General features: G+C 39.1%; 1 protein-coding gene across 3 annotated transcripts in view; it reads right to left on the bottom strand.

Moving 5' to 3' along the window:
* whrna (whirlin a) overlaps nt 1-19,295 on the bottom strand; it is a 232,799-nt gene that overhangs the window by 21,772 nt on the left and 191,732 nt on the right. For all 3 annotated transcript variants that reach the window (XR_014921375.1, XM_085463204.1, XM_085463205.1), the window contains exons 6-7: nt 9,601-9,813; nt 5,833-6,054 (exon numbers count right to left, since the gene is read on the bottom strand). Coding sequence is in view for 2 of the 3 variants with exons in the window: in XM_085463204.1 (XP_085319330.1) it covers nt 5,833-6,054; nt 9,601-9,813 (435 nt within the window). In the remaining variant the exon portion in view is untranslated. The remainder of the gene's footprint in view (nt 1-5,832; nt 6,055-9,600; nt 9,814-19,295) is intronic.

The following is a 19,295-nucleotide window of genomic DNA, read 5'->3' as shown; positions in this document are numbered from 1 at the left end:
TTTGCATATACTCCAGAATGTTATGACGAGTGATCAGATGAATTGCATAATCCTTCTTTGCCATGAAAATTAACTTAATCCCATTGCTGTCATCAAAGGACCTGCTGAGATCATTTCAGTAATCGTCTTGTTAACTCAGATGAGAATTTTGACGAGCACAAGGCTGGAGATCATTATGTCAGGCTGATTGGGTTAGAATAGCACACCTGACATGTTAAAAGGAGGGTGATGCTTGAAATCATTGTTCTTCCACTGTTAACCATGGTGACCTGCAAAGAAACGCGTGCAGCCATTATTGCGTTGCATAAAATTGGCTTTACAGGCAAGGATATCGTGGCTACTAAGATTGCACCTAAATCAACAATTTATAGGATCATCAAGAACTTCAAGGAAAGAGGTTCAATTTTTGTTAAGAAGGCTTCAGGGCGTCTAAAAAAGTCCAGCAAGCGCCAGGATCGTCTCCTAAAGAGGATTCAGCTGCGGGATCGGAGTGCCACAAGTGCAGAGCTTGCTCGGCAATGGCAGCAGGCAGGTGTGATCGAAGACTGTTGGAAGATGGCCTGCTGTCAAGAAGGGCAGCAAAGAAGCCACTTCTCTCCAAAAAAACCATCAGGGACAGATTGATCCTCTGCAGAAAGTATGGTGAATGGACTGCTGAGGACTGGGGCAAAGTCATATTCTCCGATGAAGCCTCTTTCCGATTGTTTGGGGCATCTGGAAAAAAGCTTGTCTGGAGAAGAAAAGGTGAGCGTGACCATCAGTCGTGTGTCATGCCAACAGTAAAGCATCCTGAGACCGTTCATGTGTGGGGTTGCTTCTCATCCAAGGGAGTGGGCTCACTCACAATTTTGCCCAAAAACACAGCCATGAATAAAGAATGGTACCAAAACACCCTCCAACAGCAACTTCTTCCAACAATCCAACAACAGTTTGGTGAAGAACAATGCATTTTCCCGCACGATGGAGCACCGCGCCATAAGGCAAAAGTGATAACTAAGTGGCTCGGGGAACAAAACGTTGATATTTTGGGTCCATGGCCTGGAAACTCCCCAGACTTAATCCCATTGAGAACTTGTGGTCAATCCTCGAGAGGTGGGTGGACAAACAAAAACCCACTAATGCTGACAAACTCCAAGAAGTGATTATGGCAGAATGGGTTGCTATCAGTCAGTATTTGGCCCAGAAGCTGATTGAGAGCATGCCCAGTCAAATTGCAGAGGTCCTGAAAAAGAAGGGCCAACACTGCAAATACTGACTCTTTGCATAAATGTCATGTAATTGTCGATAAAAGCCTTTGAAACGTATGAAGTGCTTGTTATTATATTTCACTACATCACAGAAACAACTGAGACAAAGATCTAACAGCAGTTTAGCAGCAAACTTTGTGAAAACTAATATTTGTGTCATTCTCAAAACTTTTGGCCACGACTGTAGTTGCGGTGACCAGCTGGTTGAGGTTGAGGGTGCTGACACACTAAGAGTATATTCATTAACACACAGATGGCTTGGGATCAGATGGTAAATAAAGTTTTGTTTTCTTCTACACTTCAGCTGTTACACGCAAATCCCAAGTTCGTCTGGAGAAAGAGTTTGTGACAAAACAGCTCTATCTAAACCAAATAATAATCCCTGCGCTTCACCTGTGTCTCAGTTCTCAGGTCCACACACAGACCCCATCAACTTCTAACAGAAGAGTTTCATAAACATACCAATTCTTCTTCAGCCTCCCCTCGTTCATTTGAACTGCCACACTGTTTTCACAGAGAGAAACCTGCACTTATACTATATTGCTTTCTGATTATGTGTCCTTATTTTTGAGCCCCCTAATTGCACTGCTCTCGGTAGAATGTTAGTCATTAATGAAATAAACTAACTCTTTCCTTTTGTTTATAAATTTATAATTTATAAATCTAACCCATGGATTCAGCCCAGTCTTTGGCTGAGAGAGTCCACCTGATGTGTGGATTCTGTGCAGCCCCATTAGAGATTTATCACAGATAATCAAAGTATTATGGAATACAGATTGCATGTAAGTGCCAACTTAACCTTGTTCAATCGAAAACTGAAAGACTGGAGTGTTTTCTTCTGACTTCCCAAACTGAAGAAATGACTTGAAAAGCAGCTTCCAGATGAACAGAATCAGCTTTCTGGCCGTGGTCTCCAACCATTGTTTTCCTTAGTGTGACTGTAGCCTACGGCAGCATGTTTTTTTTTTCTATTAGGAATTTACAACATCCTGTATAATGTGTAACAATGATCAACTGTGCACAGCACCTATTTTCATTCCCAGCCAGATGATGCCCCTACATTGTTCAGCTCTTACCATAATCAAGCTTTTATTGTGTAGCCTAAATCTAGCATGATGTTCTATCTTCAAAAGGAAACATAATACAGTCTGGTCCTGTCCATCCACAAATCCATTTTTTTGCAACTTATTCAGGTCCAAGTTGGTGGAGCAAGACTCTAAGCAGACATACCAGGACCCCATCTCTCCCCAGCCAGCTTCCTAAGCTCTAATGTGTGAATAGGAGGCAGGATGTCCTGCTTGTATCCACAAACCAATGGTAATATTTTAGTGTTTAAAATGTAAATAATGTTTAGTTAGAGTGTTCAGACTAGGTCCACGAGGTTCACGTGAGGGTAAGGGTGGGGGTTTGGCAGTTAGTTGTAGGGTAGAAGTTAAGAAGTCAATGAGTATCCACACTATTATAAAAACATGTGAGCATCAGAGGGTGTGCATTTGTATTCACTTGGGTATACCATGCTTTGACTCTAGTTCAGAAATCTACTGTTTTTATTCTCCCAAACCCACCCAGTCACCCATGGGCCCAAAACAGCACCACAAGACACACACATAGATGCAAGGTAAGAATGCAGACCACCACGCACACACCCAGTATCTGTCACACATGTAAATGTTGCTTCTCAGAGGGGAAAGTATAAAGGCAGGCAAAACCCATCCTGGGCATCTGAATGAGAAGGACTGTTTGGTGAATAAATCTGCAGACAGTCGACAGCTTATCTCCGCTGTCAGCTTAGAAACTGTGTGTATGTGTGTGCAGGTTTGCGTGTTCGTGCGTGCAACCACTTATCTTTATCCAGCCAAAGACCAAGATGCTGACACACTCACTACATGCTTACATATTTGTGTTTGAGTTGCTGGCATCTGTAGTGGGATCTACTGTAAATTGAACTGTGCAAAAAGCTTCCTGGTAAACTAGAGCTGTGATTAAAATTATGCAGACAGGCTCATTGTCCCTTATCACAAGTACATTGTGATCAATAACAAGGATAAAATCAAGGAATCTGGTATATTCCATTGCAGGGTGTCTCAGAATGGCTAAATCCAAAGTTTTAGTCTTTGCCCGAGAAAAGCAGCCTTTAACTACTTGGCAGGAACAGCAATTTCCCATGTGGAGCGGCTGCAGTATACTATAGAAAATATTAGGCTCATTAGGTTAGTGTCATATAATAAATGCAATGTAATGACCATTGTCATTGTTGCCTTTTGGTAATAACACTGCAGAGAAAAATGAGGGGATGTAATATTTGCTGAAAATTCTTAATAGAATTCCTTCAGAGGAAATAGACCTGGTGATAGTTTGTTGAACTTTTGTCTTAGTGACAGGAATCTCATTGAGACTGAAGCTGAGGGCAAAACAGCAACCGCCATTGGGTGGAAAACGAAGCCAGTGAGGACATGACAAAAACTATAGGAACTGACTCACATTTAAAGCCTCAAGTGGCAATTAGAGGAACTAAAAACTGTTAAAAAGAGTTATAAATATTCTGATTGTGAAGTTTATGGTTAATGCAAAGCACCATTACAGTCAAGCTCACTTTGAGTGACAAGTACGTGCATACGCAGGAAGATGTAGATTGGTGTAGCCACTGTGGGGTCACCCACCTGCACTTTAGAGCAATAAACTCCAAAACAGGATTCTGAAACCAGTAGGTGACATCATGGCAGCTACGGCCATAATTTATACTGTCTGTGATTTAATTAATGCTACAAAGTTTGGCTGTCAGGCAATTCTTTGAAAAATACTTCAAAGGCACCGAAACCCACAAAAACAGTCAAGATGTCCAGTGAGACCTAGCAGCCAGCAATCAGGTACAGCGACCTGTGTGGGGACATGTGTGACACAGTCACTGTTTCATCCCCAGTGACTTCGCTCATTGGCGAAGTACATGTGATCAACACTAACATATACATTCAGAATCTTAACAACTGCCACATTTTACAAAATGAAATTTATGAACTTTAAACTGGTGGTTGGTCTTGTGATTGTAGTTATGGCAACCAACTGGTCCCCCAAAGGCTGAGTGTGCAACACCATCAGCCTCTGGGAAACTATTACTACTACTACTACTTTTCATTGCAAGGCAGTTGCTGCGGTTGCCCAGTGGGAGTCAACCAACCTTCAAAAACATGGTCTGACTAAGTGCAATCGCTCGAGTTACCAAGTACCTATATCGTTTTGCAGTTAAATCAGGATCCTGCAGCAACTATGTCACTACTGGTGGAGCAATTTTTGAATTTATCTTTCAAATCAATGAGACTCTGAAATTAGGTAGTTACCGGTAATGTGAATTTCTGTGTGTGGCAACAGATTTGATGACTTATTGCCATATAGTCATAGATTGCTCTAACTGTAACTGTCAAGATGTTCCTATTCAATTGCAGACTGATAGCAGAGTGACTCCAACTTATTGATATTTTATCTCCATCTTAAAACACTAAATGTGCTTTGAACACAGCAACCAGAAGCTTGCTGATAGCTACCAATAAGTTTGGTCATGTTGTGGTGTGAAACAATTGTTTTGCCTATTGTGACTGTAGCATTAGCCAGCTTTAGTTGATAACTTATCACCTGTAACAGTTTACATATGGGACCTTGTGGCTCAATAATGCCAAGAAGTTGATGGCGAAATTGGGACATATCAGCTTAAAAATGTCAGTCGTGGATATCATTTTATATAATATCCAGAGCAGTTGGTGCTTACACCCTTTTGACATTTCTTGTTCAAATTAAGGAAAGAAAGAAAAAGGCAAGAAGGAAGAAAAGCACTGCAAACCATTTAAAAACACCACAAACCAAGGTGAGAGCTGGAACGCATGCATGTCTGTCTGCCTACGGAGGAACTTAACTCGAGTGTGTATTCTGTATGTGTGGGTCTGTGATGGAAAGCATTCATCATTTTCAGCAGTAATTCCTACCTCCATAATATCTATCAGCCACAGCAGCCTCTCCTACAGAGGGAGAGAGGGAGGGAAGGTTTTTAGGGGTGAGATGGAAGTGAGGGGGTTATCAAGGTGGAAGAAAAACGCAGCCTATCAAATATCAGCAAAAAGACTTTGTAATCTCAGAAGGTAGGCAGCGAAACATATCACTGTTCAGCCAACAAAGTCCACACCAGAAGAGTATCTATTCTGCAGTAGAAACTGTAATAATCCATGGAGACATATCACACTACCATCTCTGTCTTTCACACTAAGCCAAGAGAGACAGAGGAGTGAGCAGACGGCCAAACAGGAAAGGAAGCAATTGCAATACAAACAGTCAGACAGCAAGGCGAACTAGGAAAAAAGGAAATACTCCAATCCATCCATCATATTATATGCAGCAGACTAGACTGCTGCTTTGCCCTCAAAGTGTCAGAAATAAATAGTAATAGCAGCAGGTTCAAAATTACTGTAAGTATTTTTTAAGGAAATAAATTAATTTAAATGTTTTAATGTTGTTTTCTATTGTAAACGTTCATCTTAGTTAAGAGTACCCACTAATTAAGTAGAATCACATAATCATTCCACTAGTAAGCACTACTTACCCGTGCAGAGCTGAGGGTGGTGTTGGTCATGAAGCTGGCTGAAGATGATGTCAGAGTGTCTGGATATGACACCATGGACAGGGAGTCTGGCTGCAGGGCTGAGGCGCCAGCTGCCCCCTGTCGAGCTTTAAGGGCCTGAATTTCCCGTCGAAGGACCAGCCCATCAAAACGCTCCAGGTCCTGTGGCGCAACCAGGCCTCGTACTTCAGACAGCAAGGAGAACTGAGGGGAGGAAAGTACAGAGAAGGAGAAACAAGGAGACAGAGTGATTTGACAGACTCTGTTGGGGGACTGATCTTTAATTAGGAGTAAATCCTTTTTTTTTTCTAATGGTAATGCTATCATCTGGAAAATGTTAGAACAACAGTGTCACTGTTCACAGTGAAGTTAGTTTTACATCACCACGGACGAACAAGAGGTCAACTGAGAAAGAAGCCCCTGCTCCACGATCAAAGCCAAGTCCCTTTTTGGAAAAAAACTTGTAGTCAGATAAGACAAAGGTTGAGGTTTTTGGCCACAGTGATAAGAAGTATGTTTAGGGAAGAAAAGGTGAGGCTTTTAAACCTATACTGTTAAACATGCTGTTGGATGCAACTTGCTGAGGAACAATTAACCAAATATTACTGGGGGTGTTTACAAGTTGAAGTAAGTGAACTTATTTATATTGGGCTCTTTAAGATACAAATCATAAGTTACGGTACTTAAAACCAACCAACCACAAAACAAACCCCCCCCCCCCCCCCCCCCCCCAAAAAAAAAAACCCCCAACAAAATCCCCTTACCAAAAGGATTTCAGAGATAAAAATAAAGATAAAAAACCAAAAGAAAAAATAATATCCAAATCCAGAACAAGTCCGCTGATCTTACAGATTGTAGATTGGAGTGTTTTGAAAGAGTGGAGGCCATGACACTTTAGTCCAGATTTAGGGGTGGATATAGAGCCCACATTAGATGACTTGAGGGTCCCGCTTGAGAGTCATATATGGGTGCAAAGGTTTGCTGATGTGATTCACCATTCAAAGACTTAAAGGTGAACTCCAGAAGCTTGAAAGAATTCTGAATAATGGGAGCAAGTACAGTGAGACTGGCACAGGTGTGAGGTGAGAGTGCTTCGAGGATCTGGTAAGGAGCTTTGCAGCTGCGTTTGATCCAGGGAGGCTTTACTGAACAGGTGAAGACTGAGTTACAATAGTTCTGGTGAGAGAAAATGAAAGCATGGATAGAATGAGCATGAACCTGTAGGTTTTGATGTACTGATATTTCTCATCCACTTCCCCAGTAAATACCACTCTCAGGGAGTAGTGAGTGAACCCAGTCCTCACAATAACTGTAGTATTTAAAAATGAAACACTGACTTTGTGCTCACAGCATCATGCAAAAGTCTTTTATTTATAATTTATGAGAAAATAGGTCCACCAATTTATTTAAATACGCAAAAATATGGAAAACAGAGTTCATACAAATCTAATAAGGCTGAAAGTCAATATTTTATATGACCAACCAATCTCTTAGGCAAGCTTTCTTGTAAATTCTTTTAGTAGTTTTCAGGAATAGTTCTCCAGGCGTCTCGTCAGCAGACACTCACTGTTGCACCTCTCTCCTGACCTCTTATGTACTTATTGATGACAATTTGAGCCAAATATTTCAAATTTGGATCCATTATTCCTGCTGCTGCTAATTTTTAGTCCAGTTTTTTTGTAATTTGACACATCTCACATTTTCCTCCTGTTTCCTTCCTTAAGAATGGCTTCTTGATGAGGTCACTCTCAAATTATTAGATTTTTGTGACAGGCTGATATTAAAAATTGAAAGATATATTTAAAATTTAAAATTGGTTCTTTGGTAATTGTCTGTTATTTGAAGACAAAACACTGATTAATCTCTTCACTTAGGTGCATTTTTCATCTGTGAACAGTGTGTAAGTGGCTTAACTAAAAACAAACAAAAATACCCCACAAATAAAAGGCTCAGGTAGAAAGATGGGACTGACAATGAGTGAAAAAGCAGTTTACACTGAAAGACCACTTTAAAAATTACAAGGAAAATTTTGATTTCTTGAAAGCAAAATATAAAAAGCAAGGGACAGCTCAAGACTTTTTGCACAGAACTGTACAATACATATAAATTATACATGATAATATTGTAAGTCATGCCACAGTGGTTCTTTTTCTGTGGTTATAGTTATACAGTTACACGGAAAAGGGACAGAACACACAATAAACAAACCCAACGAGTTTTCCTGATATTTTGCTCCTAGACAGTAACAAGTATGTTTTCCTTGATAACACACTCGCTGTATAACTGTGTAGTAAAAATCTGATATTGTAACTAGCCCTAGACTGAACTATTTGAATAATACATTATTTTGATGTAGAGAACCAAAATAAAATTAAACCGTGTATCATCATAACTCTACAGATGCAACCACATACCAGCAGACCATATTTTCTTTCTACTTTAGCTGATCTAGCAGCAACTCTCCTGTCATTAACCTGTAATTGTGTTTACGTTTTTGGTGATGCAATGAATATAAAATAATTAAATTTGCAGCTGAGCAGACTGGTAATGACTGCCGGTCAACAGAGTATTTGTGAGCAAATTGCATTCCCATTTTACTGTCTGAACTGGCAAATATGTAAATGAGAACAACTGTGTTGTGAATATGACTTTGTTAAGGTGCAGTAAGTCATTGCAGAGAGCAGAGAAAGGCCAAACACAATCAGACAGGTGGTCTCCTCCCTTTATCTCCTGCTTCTTTCTCTCTAACCACAAACATAATTTGGTTTTTTAAACAATGTCAGAAACAAATAAAATGCGCCACTGAGTTTTAGGTTAATTGCTAATAATGAATGGCATTAATCTACGCTCTTAAGTGAGCTGCATCAGCGGCTCTGATAAAAATAGATCCAATGCCTAAGGATAGCAGAGTGGACAAAAGAGCTGGGAATGAGTCACTCCATATGTGCAGTCAGTCGACAACACAGACTGTCTACAATGGCATCAGATCAGCTGCAGTAACCATGGTGAAGCTGGAGCACTATCCAGTCCTGGGCACATTCTCCAGTTAGATGAAAAGTACGTAGTGCCTGAGGTATTTGGCTTCATGTGAAAAACTGTGTCAGATACAGAGAATTATGTTAAAAGATTTCCTGCGTGAAAATGAAATGAGGGATTCTTCAGTGTTAGGTTTACCTGTGAAAAACAACCAACACAGGCTGGTTTTTGAAATTACTGTAAATTGTGTGTATGTGTTTTTTTTTTCATTTGTGGGTTTTTTTGGTACATTTTACACATTATACTGAGAAAACTAAGTGCACTAAGATGGAGCTTCTTTATTTATACATTAGCTTTATTTTGTGGTCACTTTGGCTCATTGAAGTTGAATAAAATCTAGTTTTCTAAATTATTTTTTAAATGAAATTGCTTTTTTGGTGTACTTGCTCGTACAGTATCTCTAAATACATTAATGCCATTTGCACAGGCTTTCTGTCGGCCCATGATACTGCAGTGTACTTAAGAAATTGGAAATAAAATGTCTTTGATTTATCGTGTTTTTTTATAAGGTGAACTTCTGCAGACTATGAGAAAATCACAACACTTTTAAGAGCTGGGGAGGAAGGAAAAATAAAACAAGCATAAATCTCAGAAGAGCTAAGAAAACTTCAATCCCACACAGAGACTTTACAGGAGAACACAGGCAGAAAATGTATTCTCTTTTGATCTTTCTCTTTACTTTGTCAGACTCACACAAGCCTCCTCATAGATTACCTTTGCGTGCGTGTTCAGCAGCTCAAACAGCGCCATGACCAGCTGCTCCACTCCTATGTGTCCGTCCCGGTACTCCTCCACGTAGTAGACCATGGTCTGTCGCTCCGCCTCTGTCAGCAGGTGGCGTGCCTGCTCCTCCAGCATGGCACGGGATTGATTCACTAGACTGGAAAGGGTTACCTGTGAGCCTGCCACACCCTTATAAAAGCCAGACTAGATAAAAGAAAAGAAAAGAGACAAATGATTGACAAAGGCAATCAGGACTTGTATTATTTTATTTTTAAAATTGATTTTGATGTCTTGTTTATTTATTTTGGTGATGGAGTGAAGAAGCAAGCTGAACTGAAGGGGTGAAGAACAGGTCAGGGAGAGGAGTGGTGGTGGAGGCAGTTAAATACAATTAAGAGATGTTTTAGTGAAAGACGAGGCCATGCCTGATGGAGGAGGAAGAGGAGGAGAAGGAGAACATGGGATGAGATGAAGAAAGAAAACCAGAAAGAAGTAGATGTTACAGAAGTAGGAGGCATGTTCGAGTGGCAGGAAACAGATCAAGGCAGACATAAGATGTCAATCCCATACACACAAAACTATCCATCAAGCCCTTAATTCCTCATATAAATTATCATTCTACTTCCCTTTTCCAGCTGTCCAACTACCATCTATTATCATTCGCGCTTTGTGGTGCCAGCACCACAGCTTGCAGGAGGACAGATACTGTGCTGTTCACACATGTGGGTGGCGTTTACAGCCTTTATATCCATCTCTGTAGTGCCAGCTGGTTTTTCTGTCAATCATAAAAACTCTCTGGCAACTTATAAATGCCAATATCACTTCTTCCGCTCCTTTTCTCTCACTGTCTCTTCCCTTTCTTTTCTCAGTTATCTGCTAGCCTGCATGCAGCTTTTCTTTAATTAACTCCTTAATCAAAGACACAACTTCAAAGTCACAGCTTCAGGGTCTGTGTCTGCCTGTGTTTGTACAGACAGAACCAGGAGAAGGAAACAGGCTCGGCGCCGCCTTCCCCTCCTCCCTTCCTATTCTCTGCCTTCACCTCATCCTCAACTCTTTTTAGCACTTGACCGTGTGTATCATCGGCTGTAGCTGTTGCAGTGTCCCAATCTCAGCAGAGCCAACAACTGTTTAATGCCCAAGGTGAACTGTGGCACTACCACACCCGAATCTTAATCGCTGCAATGCTTACCGCGAGAATTTCTATGTCCCAGTTATTTACCTCAAGGGCACAGTGGATTGAACTGAAGAGGCCACAGAAGGCATGTTAGTCTGTCTCTTGCTGTCATATTAGAGGGCAGATTGGCACTTGAGGGAACTAATGAAATCGGTCATCAGTCTACTGGAGTGGAACACCGGCAGACTCGTGCTAATAACTTCTGCTGGAAAATGTGAGGATGGAGAGAGGCCGCTTTTACTGTAAAGCTGTGGTTTTACAGTTAATGGATATCCGGAAAAGGCCAGCCTGTTCCCTGGACCTGGTCCATCTCTGAGGTCACTCATTGGCAGGGTTTGTTAAATGCCAGATAAACGGATTGGCAATTTTATCAGAGTGACAGACAACAACGGCTAGGACCACAGCCGACATCCAGTCGATAAAGAGCAAATCAGATAAAGTCAGTTCAAAAACTTGCCCATTTAAATGTCACAACCCTTATCTTTGCCAGAACTTAAGTCTGATTTAAAATAAGGAGGAAAACTTGAGAGGCAAAAGATATGAGAAGATGCGTCTCGTTGAGTCAGTCTCTGCTCGTGCCAGGGTCACAATAATGTAGTGTACAGCAGAGTATTATTCCACTACATCTAGTAGACAAGTAGATGCTGAAAACAATGAGCAAAATGTGTATGACAGCTCCACATGGTTGTCACACTCCATTCTGTACCAGTCTAAAATCTGGGTGGGGAATTAAGCAGTAGAACAATCTCAGCTATTAAAGATTATTCTTACAGTTTTCTTTAAAAGTGGTTATATGCTGTTTTCTGGAGCTGAACCAATATCGGCTTAAAGTGACCAGTCACACACATACTGGTATCGGCGTATATTTATTATCTGATAGAAGAACATAATTAAAAATAATAATTTAAGCATTAAAATAACAACTGAAAATCCCAAAGAATGTGCGAAATACACTACTGATTTATAAGCTAAGTGTTAGGTTCATCGCCAGACATAACTGCTGAAAACTACACAGACTGTATATCAGAGATGAAGGTAGTCATCATGACACGAGCCGATGGTTAATGAAATCCTGTTTCAAGGAATTTAACTGTTGCTAGCTTAGTCTTTCGAAATCAAATGTGATGTGGAAAGGATGAATCTGAGAAACCAAGGGACCCTCATGTTTCAGCGACTTGCCAATCAAAAGGTGGTTCGGCTCTGAAGAATATCTCGTTTTGCTCTTCTGTTTTACTCTAAAACTGACCTTTATTTATGAGCATCATGTAAATAAGATGAGGCACTAGCGATTAAGATCATTAGCTCCACAATTTCTCTACAACTCGATTTGTTTTTGCAATCAGAGGAGGCTATCAAAAAGAATGAGTTCATTTTTCATTTCCTGGAAATCATACCTATTTTTTATACACAGCCCAGATACATATTTTTTCTATATCTTTAAATTACCACTCAGACTGTGTATGTGGTTAAAAGTGGGAGTGGCTATGGTTATGACTAGTTTAGAAAAAAAAATCTAAACGGGCCAAAACAGCTACACAGACTAAAACCCTGTGGAGGAGGTTGTCACATTTGTGTTTCAGTTACTGGGTAATATTCTTTGATGATTGTTATTCCTGGTTTTGGTTATCTTTCATTTATGCTCAGTGATCTTAGTTCTTCCTTCCTGTGGATTCTTCTTAGCCTGTGTTTAGTCTCTGTCCCCATGTTTTCTCTGTACCTGTCCTGGTCCCACGCCTCATGTCTAGTGACCCTTGTCTCTATGTTCCCTCTGACTCCGACTCAGTCATGTCTCAGTGTGAAGCCCATGTCTCTGAGTCTGTGTCTTTGCGTATGTGTCATGTTTCTTGTTTTGCTTTGATAGTCTCGTGCGGTATGTCAGTGTGTCTAGTTTTGCTTCCCTTTGTCTCGTTATGTCTAATTAATCCCAGCTGTGTTTCCCTCCTGTTTCCCATTCCCTCATTACTCCCTTGTATATTTAAGCCCTGTGTTTTCCTCTGTCTGCTGTTGCGTCATACTCTCACTATACTATGTGTTTCTTCCCTCTGTGTTTCAAGTCAATTCAAGTTTTCAATTCCTGGTTTAGTTTCTAGTTGTGTGGATGCCTTAATAGGCATCCACACTATTGAGTTCCTGTTTCTCTTTATTCTTTATTATTCCGGGTGTTTCCGTACACTTTTCGCCGTGGATCTACTTCCACAATTTTTGTGCTATTTTCACCGTTCAAACTCTAAACTGTTCTGCTCTTTCTGCTTATGCCGGCTATGACTTTTGGTGTTTATTACTATTATACTTTTTAAAATATTACACTTTTTTCCTTTAATTTGTCCCATTGAAATGAATGGGAAACTTCCACAATTCTGCTAAAACTTTCTTGTCTTTGAAACTTAACTACTGCCTCATACTTTCACCTAGAAACTCCATTCAAACTTTAAAACGTTCTCAAATGATTGGGCTATTCCTGTATGATTCAGCTTTTTCAGATCTTCTACTGTTTTCATCTTATCTCTCTTTAAGTCTTCAGTTGCAAAATTGTGATTTTTCAGAAAATACATGCGTTGCTATGGTTGCTATGCAATTAACTCAGAGGGGACAGTGAAACTGTTTGAATTTTCTCTTCATGTCCAAACAACTTCTTGCTACTCGCTCAATTTCCACTCAAGCCCCACAGATTATACACCAAAACGTAGGTATTTTTGCTGGCTTTCAGAAAATGTCCCTATCATTGTTGTGGGACTCATAGTTATTTTGCAAATCTCCTCAGAGTAACACAAAGTCAGAAAACTCTCCATATAAACTCAATGGAGAGTTTGTTCAAAATCACCGCTGGATTTCTCTAATGAGAGGCATTTTCAAATTGTCATATCTCCTTAACGAAGCGAAGTTAAGACATGAGGCTTGTCCCGGTATATCTTCAGACACTCCTGATGCTCACAATTCAAGAATTATTTTCTCACCTATTACCGTTCTGAGATGAGTTAGACTTGTTTGAGGGTAGGAAATTTGTCCCTCGCTCAGATTTCATCAGATTTCAAATTCTGGAAATGAGTCACTTTTTTCTCTCATCATATCTTTTTGATGGATTTCCACAGAGCCCTGAAAATTTCCATGACTGTTCACCAAAGCCTGCTGTTTCTTACGGTGAAAGAATGATTTTGATGCTCCATATAGATTTAGAGTTACCAAAGGTTGTTTGAGAGCAAGTCAAGGCAGTTTTTGCTTCGCCTCTACTCAGTTACAGTGTATTACAAGTCATATATCTTTAATAATTTATATTTTATCTCTGAATTATGAAGACCTGAAGATTCCCCCATCTCTTCTGAACAAAACAATGTCTGAATGACCGTTCTAGCCTCTACGGTTAGGAAATTATGGCCATTTGTTCGAGGGGAATCCTGAATGTCAGAAATACACTGAAGAAAACTCACACCTCTCTCTGTGTCTGCGTGTGTAAGGGCTGACTACAGCAGGTGCAGCTAATTTAACTGACCTACATATACCAAGCCCAGACTCTCAACAGCTCCTGTTCCCTTACTGTCTGTGTATGTGTGTCTGTGTATCAATATTTCTCCTATGTTTAGGTATTACTCCTCAATCATAGTATTTCTGCTAAAGCAAAGTACTTCTACTACATCTTAGTACTTCTGCTAAATCATAGTATTTTTTGAAAAATCATAGTATATTTGCCAAATCATGGTATTTGTGCAAAATCATGGTTTTGGGGCCAAATCATAATATTTCTGTTATGTTATAGTATATGTGCTGAATATATTATATGTGCCAAATCACAGTATTTATACCAAATTATAGTATTTATGCCAAATTACAGTATTTCTGCTAAAAAGCAGAAATAGTCCTTTTTAGCAGGAATTTCTGCCAAAAGATAGTATTTATGTTAAAACATAGTATTTCTGCTAAATCAGAGTATTCCTGCCAAATCATAGTATTTGTACTGAAACATAGTACTTCTGCCCAATCACATTATTTGTACTAAATGATAGTACTTGTGCCAAATCATAGTATTTGTGCCAAAGCATCGTATTTGTATGGAGTCATAGTATTTCTTCTAAATCATAGTATTTCAATCAAATCTCAGTAGTTGTTGTTAAAACGCAGTATTATTGCAAAATCATAGTATTTGTACCCATTCATAGTATTTCTGCTAAATCATAGCATTTGTGCCAAATCATGGTATTTGTGCAAAAACATAGTATGTCTGCAAAACCATAGTATATCCCTTATGTTATAGTATTACTACTAAGGCATAGTATTTCTGCCAAATCATAGTATTTGTACTAAATCATAGTACTTGTGCCAAATCATAGTATTTGTTGCACATCATAGTATTGGAACCAAAACATAGTATTTGTCCCAAAGCATCGTATTTGTATGGAGTAATAGTATTTCTTCAAAATCATAGTATTTCAATCAAATCTCAGTAGTTGTGTTAAAATGCAGTATTATTGCCAAATCATAGTATTTGTACCCAATCATAGTATTTTTGCCATGTCATTGTATTTGTGCCAAATCATAGTATTTTTGCCAAATTGTGGTATTTGTGCCCAATTAATAATTCTGTTATGTTATAGTATTACTACTAAGTTGTAGAATATCTGTTATGTTATAGTGTATCTGCGGAATATAGTATTTGTGCCAAATCGTAGTATTTATACCAAATCACAGTATTTGTGCTAAAACATAGTATTTCTGCCATATTGTGGCATTTGTGCAAGAACATTGAACTGTTATGTTATAGTATTACTACTAAGTCATAGTATTTCTGCGTTGTTATAGTATTTGTACTAAAACGTAGTATCTCTGCCAAGTCATAGAATTACTGCAATTTCATAGTTTTTTTTAGGAAATCTGTTATGTTATAGTATTACTACTAAGTCATAGTATTTCTGCCAAATCATAGTATTTGTGCCAAAGCATCGTATTTGTATGGAGTCATAGTATTTCAATCAAATCTCAGTAGTTGTTGTTAAAACGCAGTATTATTGCAAAATCATAGTATTTGTACCCAATCTTAGTATTTCTGCTAAATCATAGCATTTGTTCCAAATCATGGTATTTGTGCAGAAAACTTGGTTTGTCTGCAAAACCATAGTATATCTCTTATGTTATAGTATTACTACTAAGGCATAGTATTTCTGCCAAATCATAGTATTTGTACTAAATCATAGTACTTGTGCCAAATCATAGTATTTGTTGCACATCATAGTATTGGAACCCAAACATAGTATTTGTCCCAAAGCATCGTATTTGTATGGAGTAATAGTATTTCTTCAAAATCATAGTATTTCAATCAAATCTCAGTAGTTGTGTTAAAATGCAGTATTATTGCCAAATCATAGTATTTGTACCCAATCATAGTATTTTTGCCAAATTGTGGTATTTGTGCCCAATTAATAATTCTGTTATGTTATAGTATTACTACTAAGTCGTAGAATATCTGTTATGTTATAGTGTATCTGCGGAATATAGTATGTGTGCCAAATCGTAGTATTTATACCAAATCACAGTATTTATGCTAAAACATAGTATTTCTGCCATATTGTGGTATTTGTGCAAGAACATTGAACTGTTATGTTATAGTATTACTACTAAGTCATAGTATTTCTGCCAAATCATAGTATTTGTGTGAATTTGTATACTGTAATATCACTGTAGTATGTAGTGGCTAAGTAGGGGGTGTTTACAGTGTAAATAGGTCATCTCTTGTGTTGGAGTGCCCTCTTGTGGCGCCTTTTGGGTAGTGCCTTAGTAAACGTGAACCCTGTAAGAAGTGGTATCAGACTGATTTGTAGTGGAGGAATTTGTTGCCAGTGTTCTTAATCATAGAAACCACACCATATCACCTCTCCACATCCTCCTACTGTATGCCATGCCTCCCTGTACCATCCATCTGACCGCCAATAAACTCCACCTGTGGTAATCTAATCCCTGGATGTCAGCCTCTCCTTCTGACCGAGGATAGTTACTATTGCAGCACCACCCAGCATTAAACTGACGTACACCATTCTGTACAATAGTATTTGTGCTAAAAAGTAGTATTTCTGCCAAATCATAGTATTACTGCTATTTCATACTATTTAAGCGAAATTACAGTGTTTCTGCAAAAACATGTTTGAGGGGTGGAAATCTGTCCTCCTCTCATTTTTCAAACTCCGAAAATTAAGCCATTTCTTCTCTCGTCATGTCTCCGCGACGGAGATACAAAGAGCTATGTAAATCGTAGTCAAAGTACACCAAAGTCCGCTGATTCACCCAGTGCAAGAATTATGCTTCTATCCCACCTAGTTTTTGAGTACAAATTTATACACTATCACAGACCGGTAATTCATATTGATAATTTATTACAATTCTGCAAAGTTTTATGATTTTAGCAGCTTTTCTAATATGGACCTCACATTCTTGTTAACAGTCTATGGCAGAAATACATACAAGTACACAGCCTGATGAAGCAGACAGAAGCAGTACCTCTGATTGGTTCAGCATTTTCACCTCTTATCAGCACAAATCTCAGCCTCTTCTGCTGTTTTCATTAGAATTGTAAGCTTTTCCACCTTTTTTCAGTTATGTGAGAACCAGTTTGGCTCAATGAGTAGCTGAAAAATGTCAGCCTCTTCTGCTGTTTTAGCAGGATTTCAGAGTTCAGCTTTTTCACTTGTTTTAAGCACAAATTTCAGTTTCTTTACCTCATTTCACAACAAAGTTCTTCCTCTTCACCTCTTTTCTGCTAATTTGAGCTTCTGCTCCACAGTGCACATTGTCCCTCTCATCATATCTTTGCTTGTGACCAGAACTCATTTGGCTCAGAGGGTAGGGCATCTGCCGTGAGACCCGGTGGCAGAGGTTTGAATCCTACCTGTGACAGTTGCTACACATGTTCCCTGCTTGCATGCGCTCTGCTTTCTTGTGTGTCACTGCTCTCCAGTGTGTCATTACACATACAGCCATCTTCAGCAAGTACTTCTGCTTCTACACCTCTTGTCAGCTCATCTTTTTGCTTCTTTGCCTCTTTTCAGCAGAAATTCTTCTGATTCACCTCTTTTCTGCCAAATGTTTAGCTTTTTCACCTCTTATCAGCACAATTCTAAGCAGCTTCTGCTAATTTCACCACAATTGTCACTCTCTCCACCTCTTCTTTGTGTGAATGAGTTTGGTGCAGTGAGGTGAATTGCCGCCTTTAGACCAGAAGGGCCAGGTTCGAATCCTGCTCAGGGCAATGTTTTTTTTTGTTTTTTTTTTCAACTTTTTCAGCTTTTTTCAGCAGACATCTTCAGCGTTAAGGCATCCACACAGCATTTTCGCAGGAAATGCAAATTTTTCTAGTTTTGCTTTGTGTTTGGATGTGAAGTTCTCCAGCATTAAAGCTGAGTTTTGAGTTTACTCCTCCATTTATGAGTCCTGCGTTTTGGGTCCAACATCCTGCCACACAGTTTCAAAAGAATTCCAGAGTGATTCTCATGTGGTGAGAATGGGATCTAAGCTTGTCCGGGTCTGTGTTAAACATAGCCATGTATATGTTTTCATTCTAGGATATGGAAGAGCGCGGCAGACATTCTGACTGCTGTAGATGGTAGGCATAAAGTCAATGTAAATTCTTCAATCAAAAACACAGCAGCTTCTCCATGTATTTATTATTGTAGCTCTCAATAAGTGGACTGATTGTTCTCATGTGGCTTGTAGTGACACATTTTTGCTTATTTCTCTGTGTTACAAGAAACCAAATCACTGGAAAAAGCTGTACATTTTACACACTCATTAAATGATTCAGACCACAGTAAGTATGGTGGGAAATAGTTAGAAATGGATTGAAATCTGTAAACATCTGTTATTACATGACCAGATATTATAATAAATGAGGGCTTGTTCTGTATAGCTGTGCCACACTCCCAACCCCAACAAAGAGATTAAGTAGTCAAAGAAAATCAACAGCATTGTAATATGATTGTGTTTTTAGTTTGTTACAGCAGCTTCCAAAAAATAAAAATAAAACTACTTGTTTAAATATGACAGCTGTGATTGAGATTAACCCTGTGATATTACCTTGACAATGAATTTGTCCATCCACACTGTCTTGAGTTCTAATTTTAATGAGGATGCAGATTCAGTGAAAACAAAGCTATATATTAGTGACCAATGAAATGAATTCATGTTTTTCTTCTTGACTTTTGAGAACAGTATAAAGCTGACAAGAACAATCATAGGCTGCATATTTACAGCTCTTATTATCATGACAACAAGTTCAATCCCCACTAAAAGTGCAGATTTCCACAGTTTCTCACATTCCTGATCTCTGTTTGTGGACAGTTCAGTACCATTTTTCCTCACACAGGTTCATGCACCTTTATAACGAGTCGAGGAAAACAACTGGAGAAAGGCTAGAGGGAAGATTACCATGCTGTAGCTGTAACAGTTGACTGCAAATAATGATGGTACAGATCGGGCCTGACCTTGGAGGGCAGAGCTTAGTATTAAAACCTGACACTGTTTCTTCTGGTGT

Source organism: Copadichromis virginalis, linkage group LG7, assembly GCF_057382275.1.
Source record: "Copadichromis virginalis isolate Kocher_CV1m ecotype Utaka linkage group LG7, C_Virginalis_male_GT1.1, whole genome shotgun sequence".
In the NCBI taxonomy this organism is placed as follows: domain Eukaryota; kingdom Metazoa; phylum Chordata; class Actinopteri; order Cichliformes; family Cichlidae; genus Copadichromis; species Copadichromis virginalis.
This window is presented reverse-complemented; position numbering and strand designations above follow the sequence as displayed.